Source organism: Ovis canadensis, chromosome 1 (genome assembly GCF_042477335.2).
Source record: "Ovis canadensis isolate MfBH-ARS-UI-01 breed Bighorn chromosome 1, ARS-UI_OviCan_v2, whole genome shotgun sequence".
NCBI classification, from domain to species: Eukaryota; Metazoa; Chordata; class Mammalia; order Artiodactyla; family Bovidae; genus Ovis; species Ovis canadensis.
Genome location: NC_091245.1, coordinates 259,597,782 through 259,611,700, shown reverse-complemented (window position 1 = coordinate 259,611,700; position 13,919 = coordinate 259,597,782). Strand labels below are relative to the sequence as shown.

Sequence of the window (13,919 nt, the reverse complement as noted above, 5' to 3'; positions counted from 1 at the left end):
CCCAAAAAAATAAAGTCTGACACTGTTTCCACTGTTTCCCCATCTATTTCCCATGAGTGATGGGACCAGATGCCATGATCTTCGTTTTCTGAATGTTGAGCTTTAAGCCAACTTTTTCACTCTCCTCTTTCACTTTCATCAAGAGGCTTTTTAGTTCCTCTTCACTTTCTGCCATAAGGGTGGTGTCATCTGCATATCTGAGGTTATTGATATTTCTCCCAGCAATCTTGATTCCAGCTTTGTTTCTTCCAGCCCAGCATTTCTCATAATGTACTCTGCATAGAAGTTAAACAAGCAGGGTGACAATATACAGCCTTGACGTACTCCTTTTCCTATTTGGAACCAGTCTGTTGTTCCATGTCCAGTTCTAACTGTTGCTTCCTGACCTGCATAGATTTCTCAAGAGGCAGGTCAGGTGACCTGGTATTCCCATCTCTTTCAGAATTTTCCACAGTTTATTGTGATCCACACAGTCAAAGGCTTTGGCATAGTCAACAAAGCAGAAATAGATGTTTTTCTGGAACTCTCTTGCTTTTTCCAGGATCCAGCGGATGTTGAAAATGGCAATAGAAACATATATATCAATAATTACTTTAAATGTAAATGGATTAAATCCTCCAACCAAAAGACACACACTGGCTGAATGGATACCTATATATGCTGTCTACAAGAAACCCACTTCAGACCTCAAGACACATATAGACTGAAAGTGAGAGAATGGAAAAATATATTCCATGCAAATGGGAATCAAAAGAAAGTTGTAGTGGCAATCCTCATATCAGAAAAAATAGACCTTAAAATAAAGAAGATTACAAGAGATAAGGAAGGACACTACATAATGATTAAGGGATCAATCCAAGAGGAAGACATAACAACTGTAAATATCTATGCACCCAATAGAGGAACACCTCAGTACGTAAGACAAACACTAACAGACATAAAAGGAGAAATGGACAGTAACACAATAATAGTAGGAGACTTTAACACCCCACTCACACCAATGGACAGGTCATCAAAACAGAAAATTAATAAGGAAACACAAGTCTTAAATGATACATTAGATGAGATGGATCTCATTGATATCTTCAGGACATTCCACCCAAATGTAGAATACACACCTTCTCAAGAGCACATGGAACATTCTCCACTATACCACATCTTGGGTCACAAATCAAACCTCAGTAAATTTAAGAAAATTAAAATCATATCAAGCATCTTCTCTAACCACAACACTATGTATGAGACTAGGTACAACTACAAGGAAAAAAATTGTAAGAAACACAAACATAAGGAGATTAAACAACACATTTCTAAATAACCAACAGGTTACTGAAGAAATCACAAAGGGAAATGAAAAAAACTAGAAACAAATGACAATGTAAACACAACTCAAAACCTATGAGACCAGCAAAAGCAGTTCTAAGAAGGAAGTTTACAGCAATACAATCCTACCTCAAGAAATAAGAAAAACATTGAATAGACAGCCTAAATTCACACCTAAAAGAACTGGAAAAAGAAGAACAAAATAACTCCAAAATTAATAGAAGGAAAGAAATCATAAAAATCAGAGCAGAAATAATTGAAAAAGAAATGAAAGAAACAATAGTAAAGATTAATAAATCTAAAAGCTGGTTCTTCGAGAAGATAAACGAAATTGACAAACCTTTAGCCAGACTCATGAGGAAAAAAAGAGAGAAAAATAAAATCAACAAAATTAGAAATTAAAAAGGAGAGGTTACAACAGACAATGCAGAAATACAAAGGAGTATAAGAGACTATTATGAACAACCATAAGGCAATAAAATGGATAACCTGGAAGAAATGGACAGATTCTTTAAAAAGTTCAATCTTCCAAGACTGAACCAGGAAGAAATAGAAATATGAACAACCCATTTACAAACACTGAAATTGAAGCTGTGATCAAAAATCTCTCAAAAAACAAAAGCCCAGAACCAGATACCTTCACAGGAGAATTCTATCAAACATTTAGAGAAGCGCTAATGCCTGTCCTTCTAAGACTCTTTCAAAAAAAATTGCAGAGGAAGGAATACTTCCAAACTCATTCAACCATCATCCTTATACCAAAAATAGATAAAGACAACACACACAAAAAAGAAAACTACAAGCCAATATCACTGATGAACATAGACGCAAAAATCCTCAACAAATTTTAGTAAACAGAATTCAGCAACACATCAAAAAGCTCATACACCATGATCAAGTTGGGTTTATTCCAGGAATGCAAGGATTCTTCAGTATATGCAAATCAATCAATGTGACACACCATATTAACAAATTGAAAGATAAAAACCATATGATCATTTTAATAGATGCAGAAAAAGCCTTTGACAAAATTCAGCACCCACTTACGATTATAACTCTTCAAAAAATGGGTATAGAAGAAACCTACTTCAAGATAGTAAAGGCCATATATGATAAACCTACAGAAAACATTATTCCCAATGGTGAAAAACTGAAATCATTCCTCCTAAAATCAGGAACAAGACAAGGGTGTTGACTTTTACCACTATTATTCAACATAGTTCTGGAAGTCCTAGCAATCAGAGAAGAAAAAGAAAGAAAAAGAATCCAGATTGGAAAAGAAGTAAATTTCTCACTGTTTGCTGATGACATGATACTGTACATAGAAACCCTAAAGATACTATCAGAAAATTACTAAAGCTAATCAGTGAATTTAGCAAAGTCGCAGAATACAAAATTGACACATGGAAATCACTTGCATTTGTATATATTATCAATGAAAAATCAGAAAGAGAAATTCAGGAATCAATCCCATTCACCATTGCAACAAAAAGAATTAAATATCTAGGAGAAACTTACCTAAGGAGACAAAAGAACTGTATACAGAAACTTATAAGACACTGATGAAAGAAATCAAAGATGACATAAATAGATGGAGAGATATTCCATGTTCCTGGGTAGGAAGAATCAATATTGTGAAAATGACTGTACTACCAACTGCAATCTACAGATTCAATGTGATCTCTATCAAATTACCAATGGCATTTTTCACAGAACTAGAACAAAAAATTTCACAATTCATATGGAAACACAAAAGACCCCCAATAGCTGAAGCAGTCTTGAGAAAGAAGAATGGAGCTGGAGGAATCAACCTTCCTGACTTCAGGTTATACTACAAAGCTACAGTCATCAAGACAGTATAGTACTGGAACAAAAGCAGAAATATAGACCAATGGAACAAGATAAAAAGCCCAGAAATAAACCCACACACCTATGGGTACCTTATTTTTGACAAAGGAGACAAGAATATACAACGGGGCAAAGACAGCCTCTTCAATAAATGGTGCTGGGAAAACTGGACAGCTACATGTAAAAGAATGAAATTAGAATACTTCCTAACACCATACACCAGTCACAAAGAAAAACTCAAAATGGATTAGAAACCTGGATGTAACCTTTCTGTACCCTAAATGTAACCTAGAAACCTTTCTGTAACCAGAAACCATAAAACTCTTAGAGGAAAACGTAGCCACAACACTCGATGCCATAAATCAAAGCAAGAGCTTTGATTTCTATGACCCACCTCCTAGAGTAACAGAAATAAAAACAAAAGTAAATAAGTGGGACCTGATTAAGCTTAAAAGGTTTTACACAGCAAAGGAAACTATAAGCAAGGTGAAAAGACAGAATGGGAGAAAATAATAGCAAAGGAAACAACTGAAAAAGGATTAATTTCCAAAATATATAAGCAGCTCATACAACTCAATGCCAGAAAAACAAACAGCCCAATCAAAAAGTGGGGGAAAGATCTAAACTGACATTTCTCCAAAGAAGACATACAGATGGCTATCAAACACATGAAAAGATGCTCAACATCACTCATTACTAGAGAAATACTAAGCAAAATCACAATATGATATCACCTCACACCAGTCAGAATGGCCATCAACAAAAAGTCTACAAACAATAAATGCTGGAACGGATGTGGAGAAAAGGGAATGCTCTTGCATTGTTGGTGGGAATGTAAACTGATACAGCCACTATGGAAGACAGTATGGTGATTCCTTAAAAAACTAGGAACAAGGCGGCGGGCGGCGGGCATCGGGACGGAGCCGCGCACTCGGATCTGGGTCTTCGCGGTCAACGGCTTCTTTTAGGGCCCCGCCGCAGCCTACCCGGCTCCTCGGTGGAGAGAAGATGGTGGGCCGGAACAGTGCCATCGCCGCCGGCGTGTGCGGGGCCCTTTTCATCGGTTACTGCATTTACTTCGACCGCAAGAGACGGAGTGACCCCAACTTCAAGAACAGGCTGCGAGAACGAAGAAAGAAACAAAAGCTTGCCAAGGAGAGAGCTGGGCTTTCCAAGTTACCTGACCTTAAAGATGCTGAAGCCGTTCAGAAATTCTTTCTAGAAGAAATACAGCTTGGTGAAGAATTACTAGCTCAAGGTGAATATGAGAAGGGCGTGGACCATCTGACGAATGCGATTGCTGTGTGTGGACAGCCGCAGCAGTTACTGCAGGTGTTGCAGCAGACTCTCCCACCACCAGTGTTCCAGATGCTTTTGACCAAGCTCCCGACAATTAGTCAGAGAATTGTAAGTGCTCAGAGCTTGGCTGAAGATGATGTGGAATGAGAAACAAATGTCAACATAATGATCTCAATTAAAACATATTTCTAAAATCTTAACTCAGAAGATGATCGGCTCTGGGGGAGTAAGGGCAGATAAGCTTGTTATGGACTGTCCTCCACAGTGACGTCTACCAAAGTTAATTTTTACTTTGTGTAGATCCATTTGTCTGTTTTATTTATTTTTCCCAGTGAAAAGTGTATTTTGATAGAGAGCTTTTCTTTTTATAAATACACTATGAATTACTGAAATATGCATTTTGTTTATTCCTAAAATGTGTAATTAGAATGTACATATAACATCCCATTACATTAAAAATTCCCAGTGCTCGGTTTTGAAAGGCCCCAAAAAATGTAGAAGAAGACTAAAGAATATACTTGTTTTGCTCTACATCAGAAAGTTGGCTGGAAACTTGTGTTGATCAAAACTGAGCATTAAAATAAGAGATTATTTCTTTCCATTTAATCTCTTAAATATGTGTAATGTGCTGCTATGCTATAATAACAACTTCACCCCCTCCCTTGAAATATTTTCTTTAAATCAGTGGGTTTGATGTATTCTGGATATTTATCTCCTTGTATTTTAGATACATGTAGTTGCGGATAGCACCAGGAATTAGATGCTATACATTCTTCATCTGGCTGAGTAAGCTTTACCAGTTAATGTCTGCCCACTTGCCTCATATATAGACTGAGGAAATGGGTCTGCTAATTCAGCTTCTAATTCCTTTGGTTCTGTGCAGCATTTTCAAATCCCTCTTTATGAGGGAAATACCTGTTTGGGCAGCCAGCCCTTGCATTTTTTTATACTCTAAATTTTGCATGCTTGCCTGACTTAGTATTCCTGAATTGTTTTTTTTAAAGGTATAACGTGTTGATTTTCACTGAAATCATGGTTCTGTCACTACTTTGGTAAATTAACCTGAAACGTAACCTTCACGGTAACTGGGACGATATGCTTGTAAAAGTGTGTGTTCCCTTTTGCTTTTATCCTGAGTGTACCTCTTTAATCCCCTACCAACCTTTATCTTGTATGAGAATAAGGTGTAACTTTGTGGCTGAAGACTTGAATGAAGATAATGGGACCTTTTATTCTCTAAATAGTGACATCCTATCTGTAGCCACAGATTAAATACCAGACCTAAGAATAAAGATCCTTGGTACTTGGCAAAAAAAAAAAAAAACAAAACTAGGAACAAAGCCACCATATGACCCAACAATCCCACTCCTAGGCATATACCCTGAGGAAGTCAAAACTAAAAAACACATATGTATCCTGTTGTTCACTGCAGCACTATTTACAATAGCTAGAACATGAAAGCAACCTAGATGTCCATCGACAGATGAATGGATAAAAAAGTTGTGGTACATATACACAATGGAATATTACTCAGCCATAAAAAGGAATGCATTTGAGTCAGTTCTGATGAGGTAGATGAACCTAGAACCTATTATACAGAGTGAAGTGAGTCTGAAACAGAAAGATAAATATCATATTCTAATGCACATATATGGAATCTAGAAAAATGGTACTGAAGAATTTATTTACAAGGCCACAATGGAGAAAGAGACATAGAGAATAGACTTATGGACACGAGGAGAGGGTGAGATGTATGCAAAGAGTAAGATGGAAACTTACAGTATCATATGTAAAATAGATAGCCATCAGGAATTTGCTGTATAGCTCAGAAAACCCAAACAGGGGCTCTGTATCAACCTAGAGGGGTTGGATGGGGAGGGTTATGGGAGGGAGGTTCAAAAGGGAGGGGATATATGTATACCTATGACTGATTCATGTTGGGGTTTGACAGAAAACAACAGGGTTCTGTAAAGCAATTATCCCTCAATAAAAAACTAGATTAGGAAAAAAAAGATCATGACATCTGGTCCCATCACTTCATGCAAATTGATGGGGAAACAAAGGAAGCAGAGACAGATTGATTTTCTTGGGCTCCAGAATCACAGTGGACAGTGACCTTAGCCATGAAATTAAGACACTTGCTCCTTGAAAGAAAAGCAATGACAAACTTAGTGTATTAAAAGAGTAGAGACATTACTTTGCCTACAAAGGTCCATAGAGTCAACACTGTGGTTTTTCCAGTAGTCATGTACAGATGTGAGAGTTGGACTGTAAAGAAGGCTGAGCACTGAAGAATTGATGTTTTTAAACTGTGGTGTTGGAGAAGACTCTTCAGAGTCCCTTGGAAAGTGAGGAGATCAAAACAATCAACCTTAAAGGAAATAAACCCTGAATATTCATTGGGAGGACTGATGCAAAGAGCTGACTCATAGGAGAAAACCCTGATCTTGGGAAAGATTGAAGGCAGGAAGAGAAGGGGACAACAGAGGATAAGATGGTTGGATGGCATCACTGACCCAATGGACATGAGTTTGCACAAACTCTGTGAGATGATGAAGGACAGGGAAGCCTGGTGTGCTGTTAGTCCATGGGGTTGCAAAGAGTCAGATGGCCTGAGCAACAGAACAGCAACAACTGTTTTATGAAGTTGATTTGTATTCAGTTTTTACTTTTTAAAGTTTTTCTTTATTTTTTTATTGGAATATAATTGCTTTATAATATTGTGGTGGTCTCTGCTGAAAATCAACATAATCAGTCATAATTATATATATATATATACATATACATATACATATATATATATGGCTATATATATATATTATGGCTATTATATATAAATAAGACTCCTTTACAAGCCCTACCCAGTTCTACCCTCTAGGTCATCACAGAGTGCCAGACTGAGCTCCCTGTGTTATAGAGCAACATCCCACTGCCTATTTTACACATGATGGTATATATGTGTCAATAATACTTTCTCAATTTGTCCTAGCTTCTTTCCACCATTGTGTCCACAAGTCTGTTCTCTTTGTCTGCATTTCCATTCCTTCTTTGTAAATAGGTTCATCAGTACTATTTTTTTCTAGATTCCATATATATGCACTAATGTATGTTTGTTTTCCTCTTTCTAACTTAATTCGCTCTGTGTAACAGGCTCTAGGTTCATCTGTTTCACTAAAACTGACTCAAATTTGTTCCTTTTAATGGCTAAGTAATATTCCATTGTGTCTATGTACCATATCTTCCTTATCCATTCTTTGTCGATGAGTATCTACATTGCCTCCAAGTCCTGATTTTTGTAAATAGCATTGTAGTGAACATTAGGGTACATGTGTCTTTTGAATTGTGGTTTTCTCGGGGCATATCAGGTCAGAAAACAACAGTTAGAACTGGACATGGAACAACAGACTGGTTCCAAATAGGAAAAGGAGTACGTCAAGGCTATATACTGTCACCCTGCTTATTTAACTTCTATGCAGAGTACATCATGAGAAACACTGGACTGGAAGAAACACAAGCTGGAATCAAGATTGCCAGGAGAAATATCAATAACCTCAGATATGCAGATGACACCATCCTTGTGGCAGAAAGTCAAGAGGAACTAAAAAGCCTCTTGATGAAAGTGAAAGAGGAGAGTGAAAAAGTTGGCTTAAAGCTCAATACTCAGAAAATGAAGATCATAGCATCCAGTCCCATCACTTCATGGGAAATATATGGGGAAACAGTGGAAACAGTGTCAGACTTTATTTTGGGGGGCTCCAAAATCACTGTAGATAGTGATTGCTGCCATGAAATTAAAAGACACCTACTCCTTGGAAGAAAAGTTATGACCAACATAGATAGCATATTCAAAAGCAGAGACATTACTTTGCCGACTAAGGTCTGCCTAGTCAAGGCTATGGTTTTTCCTGTGGTCATGTATGGATGTGAAAGTTGGACTGTGAAAAAGGCTGAGCGCAGAAGAATTGATGCTTTTGAACTGTGGTGTTGGAGAAGACTCTTGAGAGTCCCTTGGACTGCAAGGAGCCCCAACCAGTTCATTCTGAAGGAGATCAGCCCTGGGATTTCTTCGGAAGGAATGATGCTGAAGCTGAAACTCCAGTACTTTGGCCACCTCATGCGAAGAGTTGACTCATTGGAAAAGACTCTGATGCTGGGAGGGATTGAGGGCAGGAGGAGAAGGGGACGACAGAGGATGAGATGGCTGGATGGCATCATTGACTCGATGGATGTGAGTTTGAGTGAACTCTGGGAGTTGGTGATGCACAGGGAGGCCTGGCGTGCTGCGATTCATGGGGTCGCAAAGAGTCAGAAACGACTGAGCGACTGAACTGAACTGAACTGAACAGGGCATATCTCCAGCAGTAGGAATTGCTGGGTCACAAGGTAGTTTTATTCCTAGTTTTTAAAAGAATCGCCATACTGTTCTCATTGTGGCTGTATCAATTTACATTCCCATCAACAGTGCAGGAGGGTTCCTTTTATTCCACATCCTCTTCAAGATTTAGTGTGTGTAGTTTTTTGATGATAGCCATTTTGATTGGTGTGAGGTGATACCTCATGGTAGTTTTGATTTGTATTTTTCTAATAGTAAGTGATGTTGAGCATCTGTTTATTGGCCAGTGTATGTCTTCTTTGGAGAAATGTCTGTTTTGCTCTTTTCCCCATTTTTTGAATTAGCTGTTTGTTTTTCTGATACTGAGCTGTATGTTTATATATTTTGGAGTTTAATCCTTTGTCAGTTGTTTCATTTAAAATTATTTTCTCCCATTCTGAATATTATCTTTTAATCTTGTTTATTGCTTCCTTTGCTGTGCAAAAGCTTTTAAGTTTAATTAGATCTCATTTGTTTATTTTTGTATTTATTACATTACTCTAGAAGGTGGATCAAAGAGGATCTTGCTGAGATTTATGTCAAAGAGTGTACCGCCTATGTTTTCCTCTAAGAGCTTTATAGTTTCTGGCCTTACATTTAAGTCTTTGATCCATTTAGAATTTATTTCTGTGTGTGGTGTTAGGAAGTGTTCTAATTTCATTGTTTTACATGTAGCTGTACAGTTTCCCTGCATCATTTATTGAAGAGGGTGTCCTTTCTTCATTGCATATTCTTGCCTCCTTTGTCAAAGATAAGGTGCATATTGGTGTGTGGGTTTATCTCTGGGTTTATTTATTTTGTTCTATTGGTTTATATTTCTGTGCCAGTACCATACTATCCTGATGACTGTGACTTTGTAGTGTAGTTTGAGGGAGGTTTTGTTCTAATAAATGAGAAGTATTATTTTTGACTGAGATTCACCTCATTGTTTTGGTGAGTTTGAGTGACTCTAAAAGAAAACTCAGATTTATGGCTAGGGAAGCTATTATATTCATGCTACATCATATATTATTAATTGGCCAGGGCAAAGTATTCCACCTAGTAATATCAATAGTGACCTGAACAGGACCATAATTTCTTCTCAAAGAAATTTTCTAAGGGCTATCCAATGAGAGCTTTGCAGTGGAGAAACCAACGAAGGTAATGCAGAAGTACAGTCTACAGGTAACTGATAGTAAACCTAACAACTGTATTAACTTTAACTCTGCAAAAGATTGTGAAATACATTTGGTTCATAAGCATGAATGTGAGCACTTACCAAAGTGATTGGTATACAGGCTTGGTCTAGCATCAGGTCAGCTGTCTCCTTCAGATGTCTTCTTCTCATCCTGGTCTGGTAGTTTCTCCTCCATGTAAGCATTAAGATTATTTTAAGGTCAGCAATCCTCTCTGTAGGCCAAACCAGTGCAGGGGCCCTTTCTAGGTGGAAATATTAACCCAAGAGTCAATTCCCTTCCATTTCACTGTGCATGAGCTAATTAAGATTTCCTTCCATTTAGGTAAGAGGTAGTTCTTTTTAAAATTGAAGTATGTATGGATGTGAGAGTTGGACTGTGAAGAAAGCTGAGTGCCGAAAAATTGATGCTTTTTAACTGTGGTGTTGGGGAAGACTCTTGAGAGTCTCTCGGACTGCAAGGGGATCCAACCAGTCCATTCTAAAGGAGATCAGCCCTGGGATTTCTTTGGAAGGAATGATGCTAAAGCTGAAACTCCAGTACTTTGGCCACCTCATCTGAAGAGTTGATTCATTGGAAAAGACTCTGATGCTGGGAGGGATTGGGGGCAGGAGGAGAAGGGGACGACAGAGGATGAGATGGCTGGATGGCATCACTGATTCGATGAACATGAATCTGAGTGAACTCTGGGAGATGGTGATGGACAGGGAGGCCTGGCGTGCTGCGATTCATGGGGTCACAAAGAGTCGGACACGACTGAGCAACTGAACTGAACTGAACTGAACTGATAGTTGATTTACAATGCTTTGGGAATCTTTGCTGTACAGCAAAGTGATGCAGTTTTACACGTATATATTCTCTTTTTAAACGTTTTTTTTTTTTCCCCCATTATGGTTTATCCCAGGAGATTATACGTAGTCCTCTGTGATATACAGTAGGAACTTGTTTATTCATTCTAAATGTAATAGTTTGCATATACCAACCCCAAATTCCCAGTCTATCTCCCTCCTTTCCCTTTGGCAACATTCTGATCTCTATGTCTATGAGTCTGTTTCTGTTTTGTAGACAGGTTCATTTGTGCCATATTTTAAATTCCACATCTAAGTGATATCATATAGTATCAATATTTGTCTTTCTTTTTCTGACAATTCATTTAGTATGATGATCTCTAGTTGCATCTATGTTTCTACAAATGGCATTATTTTGTTCTCTTTATGGCTATTATTCCATTGTGTATGTGGGCATCTCTTCTTTATCCATTCATCTGTCAATGGATATTTACGTTGCTTCCATGTTTTGGCTATTGTCAATAGTGCTGTTATGAACATAGGGGTCCATGTATCTTTTTGAATTGTAATTTTGCCTCTGCATATGTGCTGAAATGGGACTACTGGACTATATGGTTATTCTAATTTCAGTTTGCTAAAGAAACTTTGTGTTTTTCATAATGATTGCACTAACTTATATCCTTATATCCTACCAAGAGTATAAGAGGGTTCCCTTTTCTCCACATCTCTCCAGCATTTATTATTTGTAGACTTTTTAATGATAGACATTCTTACCAGTGTGAAGTAGTATATCATTGTAGTTTGATTTGCATTTCTCTGAATTATCAGAGCTAGTCCCTTAAATGATGTATTTTCCAGTATGCATAATGCCCTGGTTGTAGGTCATAGGGTATCTGATCTTCATCCAAAGATATATTACTGAGATAAGCCTCAGAAACAAGCTTAGTGTGTCCTTTTAATAGTTCAATTAAACTTATAATAATATAACACTACAGCAAGTAACTATCTGGGAAGTGATTCTCAGTAAAAACAGACTTCAAGTAACAAAACTAAAAATTACTATCCACTGAAATGCAATTTTTTTCTCTCTAAAATTACTCTCATTTCTACCAAATATAGCTAAACTAGTTTGTTTGCAAAATAAGTCTGGTTTCAATAAAATTGGCCTGATGATTTATAGAAATGTAATTGATCACACAGTCTTTTTTAAAATTGGCCTTGCTGGAACATTTTATAAGGCATTTCAGATTGAATTTTAAAAAGGTCTCTAAGGGGAATTTCCTGGTTGTCCAATGGTTAGGACTCTGTACTTCCACTACAGGGGGCACAGGTTTGACACCTAGTCAGGGAATTAAGATTCTGTATGCTGTGCAGTGTGGTCAAAAAGAAAAATCAAAAAGTATAAATAAATAAAAAAATTTAAAAGTCTCTAAGGCCAGTAGGCCACACTTAGGGCATGTCACAAATTTCACCTGTGATATCTACAGATTTGGGGGAATTTTTTCCTTTTCAAAAGTCCCCCAGATTCCTGAGATTCCTGCACCTGTTAAGAGATGGCCTTACTAATATACCTGACAAAACTGTGAGGAACTTAAAAGTCTTCAGCCTCTGGAGAGATCAGATTGAGAGAAAAGACAAAGGTTTCAACTCTGCATAGTGAGTGAGGTCTTTCAGTCGTGTCTGACTCTTTGAGACCCCAGGGACTGTATCATACCAGGCTCCTGCGTCCATGGAATTTTCCAGGCAAGAGTACTGGATTGGGTTGCCATTTCCTTCTGCAGGGGATCTTCCCGACCCAAGGATTGAATCCGGATCTTCTGCACTGCAGGCAGACATTTTACCATCAGAATCACCAGGGAAGCCTAGGGTGCTGCTCTGCATACAAAGGCATAATTTACCAAATTGCTCTAAGTTATAATCACCCTGAGGGGAAGTGTTTCTTTATATCTTGTAAACACAGATTAAAAGCCAGTAATGCTTCAGACAAAGCCCATAAAAATTATAACCGTATTCATTAGTCCTATATAACTAATTCTTTTTGTTAACAGTTTTATGAAGCCATCAGGTTTTCCAATAGAATTCTTTAGTTTCTAACCCAGTCCTCCACAATGATCTGAAAGTTACCGTAAACCTGTAACTTGCTAAGAGTCTTCTTGAGAGAGGGCATTTTTGCAAAAGCATCAGAGTAAAATAATAACTGTCTATGAATGATGAAAGACTTAAGAAGATGTGGTTAAAGGCAAGTGGGCCTTAGAAAGCATCACTATGAACAAAGCTAGTGGAGGTGATGGAATTCCAGTTGAGCTGTTTCAAATCCTGAAAGATGATGCTGTGATGGTGCTGCACTAAGTATGCCAGCAAATTTGGAGAACTCAGCAGTGGCCACAGGACTGGAAAAGGTCAGTTTTCATTCCAATCCCAAAGAAAGGCAATGCCAAAGAATGCTCAAACTACCACACAATTGCACTCATCTCACATCCTAGTGAAGTAATGCTCAATATCCTCCAAGCCAGGCTTCAGCAATACGTGAACTGTGAACTTCCTGATGTTCAAGCTGGTTTTAGAAAAGGCAGAGGAATGAGAGATCAAATTGCCAACATCCGCTGGATCATAGAGAAAGCAAGAGAATTCCAGAAAAACATCTATTTCTGCTTTATTGACTATGCCAAAGCCTTTGACTATGTGGATCACAATAAACTGTGGAAAATTCTGAAAGAGATGGAAATACCCAACCACCTGACCTGCCTCTTGAGAAACCTATATGCAGGTGAGGAGGCAACAGTTAGAACTGGACATGGAACAACAGACTGGTTCCAAATAGGAAAAGGAGTGCATCAAGGCTGTATATTGTCACCCTGCTTATTTAACTTCTGTGCAGTGTACATCATGAGAAATGCTGGACTGGAAGAAACACAAGCTGGGATCAAGATTGCCAGGAGAAATATCAATAACATCAGATATGCAGATGACACCATCCTTATGGCAGCAAGTGAAGAGGAACTAAAAAGCCTCTTGATGAAAGTGAAAGAGGAGAGTGAAAAAGCTGGTTTAAAGCTCAACATTCAAAAACTAAGATCATGGCATCTGGTCCCATCACTTCATGAGAAATAGATG

At 37.9% G+C, this 13,919-nt stretch overlaps 1 protein-coding gene across 1 annotated transcript; it reads left to right on the top strand.

Annotated features, from left to right (window-relative positions):
- Positions 1 to 4,071: 4,071 nt before the first annotated feature.
- On the top strand, positions 4,072 to 4,862 carry LOC138435910 (mitochondrial import receptor subunit TOM20 homolog). The gene has a single exon (XM_069581106.1). The coding sequence runs from the start codon at positions 4,180 to 4,182 to the stop codon at positions 4,615 to 4,617; it is 438 nt and encodes a 145-aa protein (XP_069437207.1). The 5' UTR covers positions 4,072 to 4,179; the 3' UTR covers positions 4,618 to 4,862.
- The last annotated feature ends 9,057 nt before the right edge of the window (positions 4,863 to 13,919 follow it).

Excerpts from the sequence above, each read along its gene's own strand:
- LOC138435910 (XM_069581106.1), top strand. The coding sequence starts at position 4,180 with ATGGTGGGCCGGAACAGTGCCATCGCCGCCGGCGTGTGCGGGGCCCTT.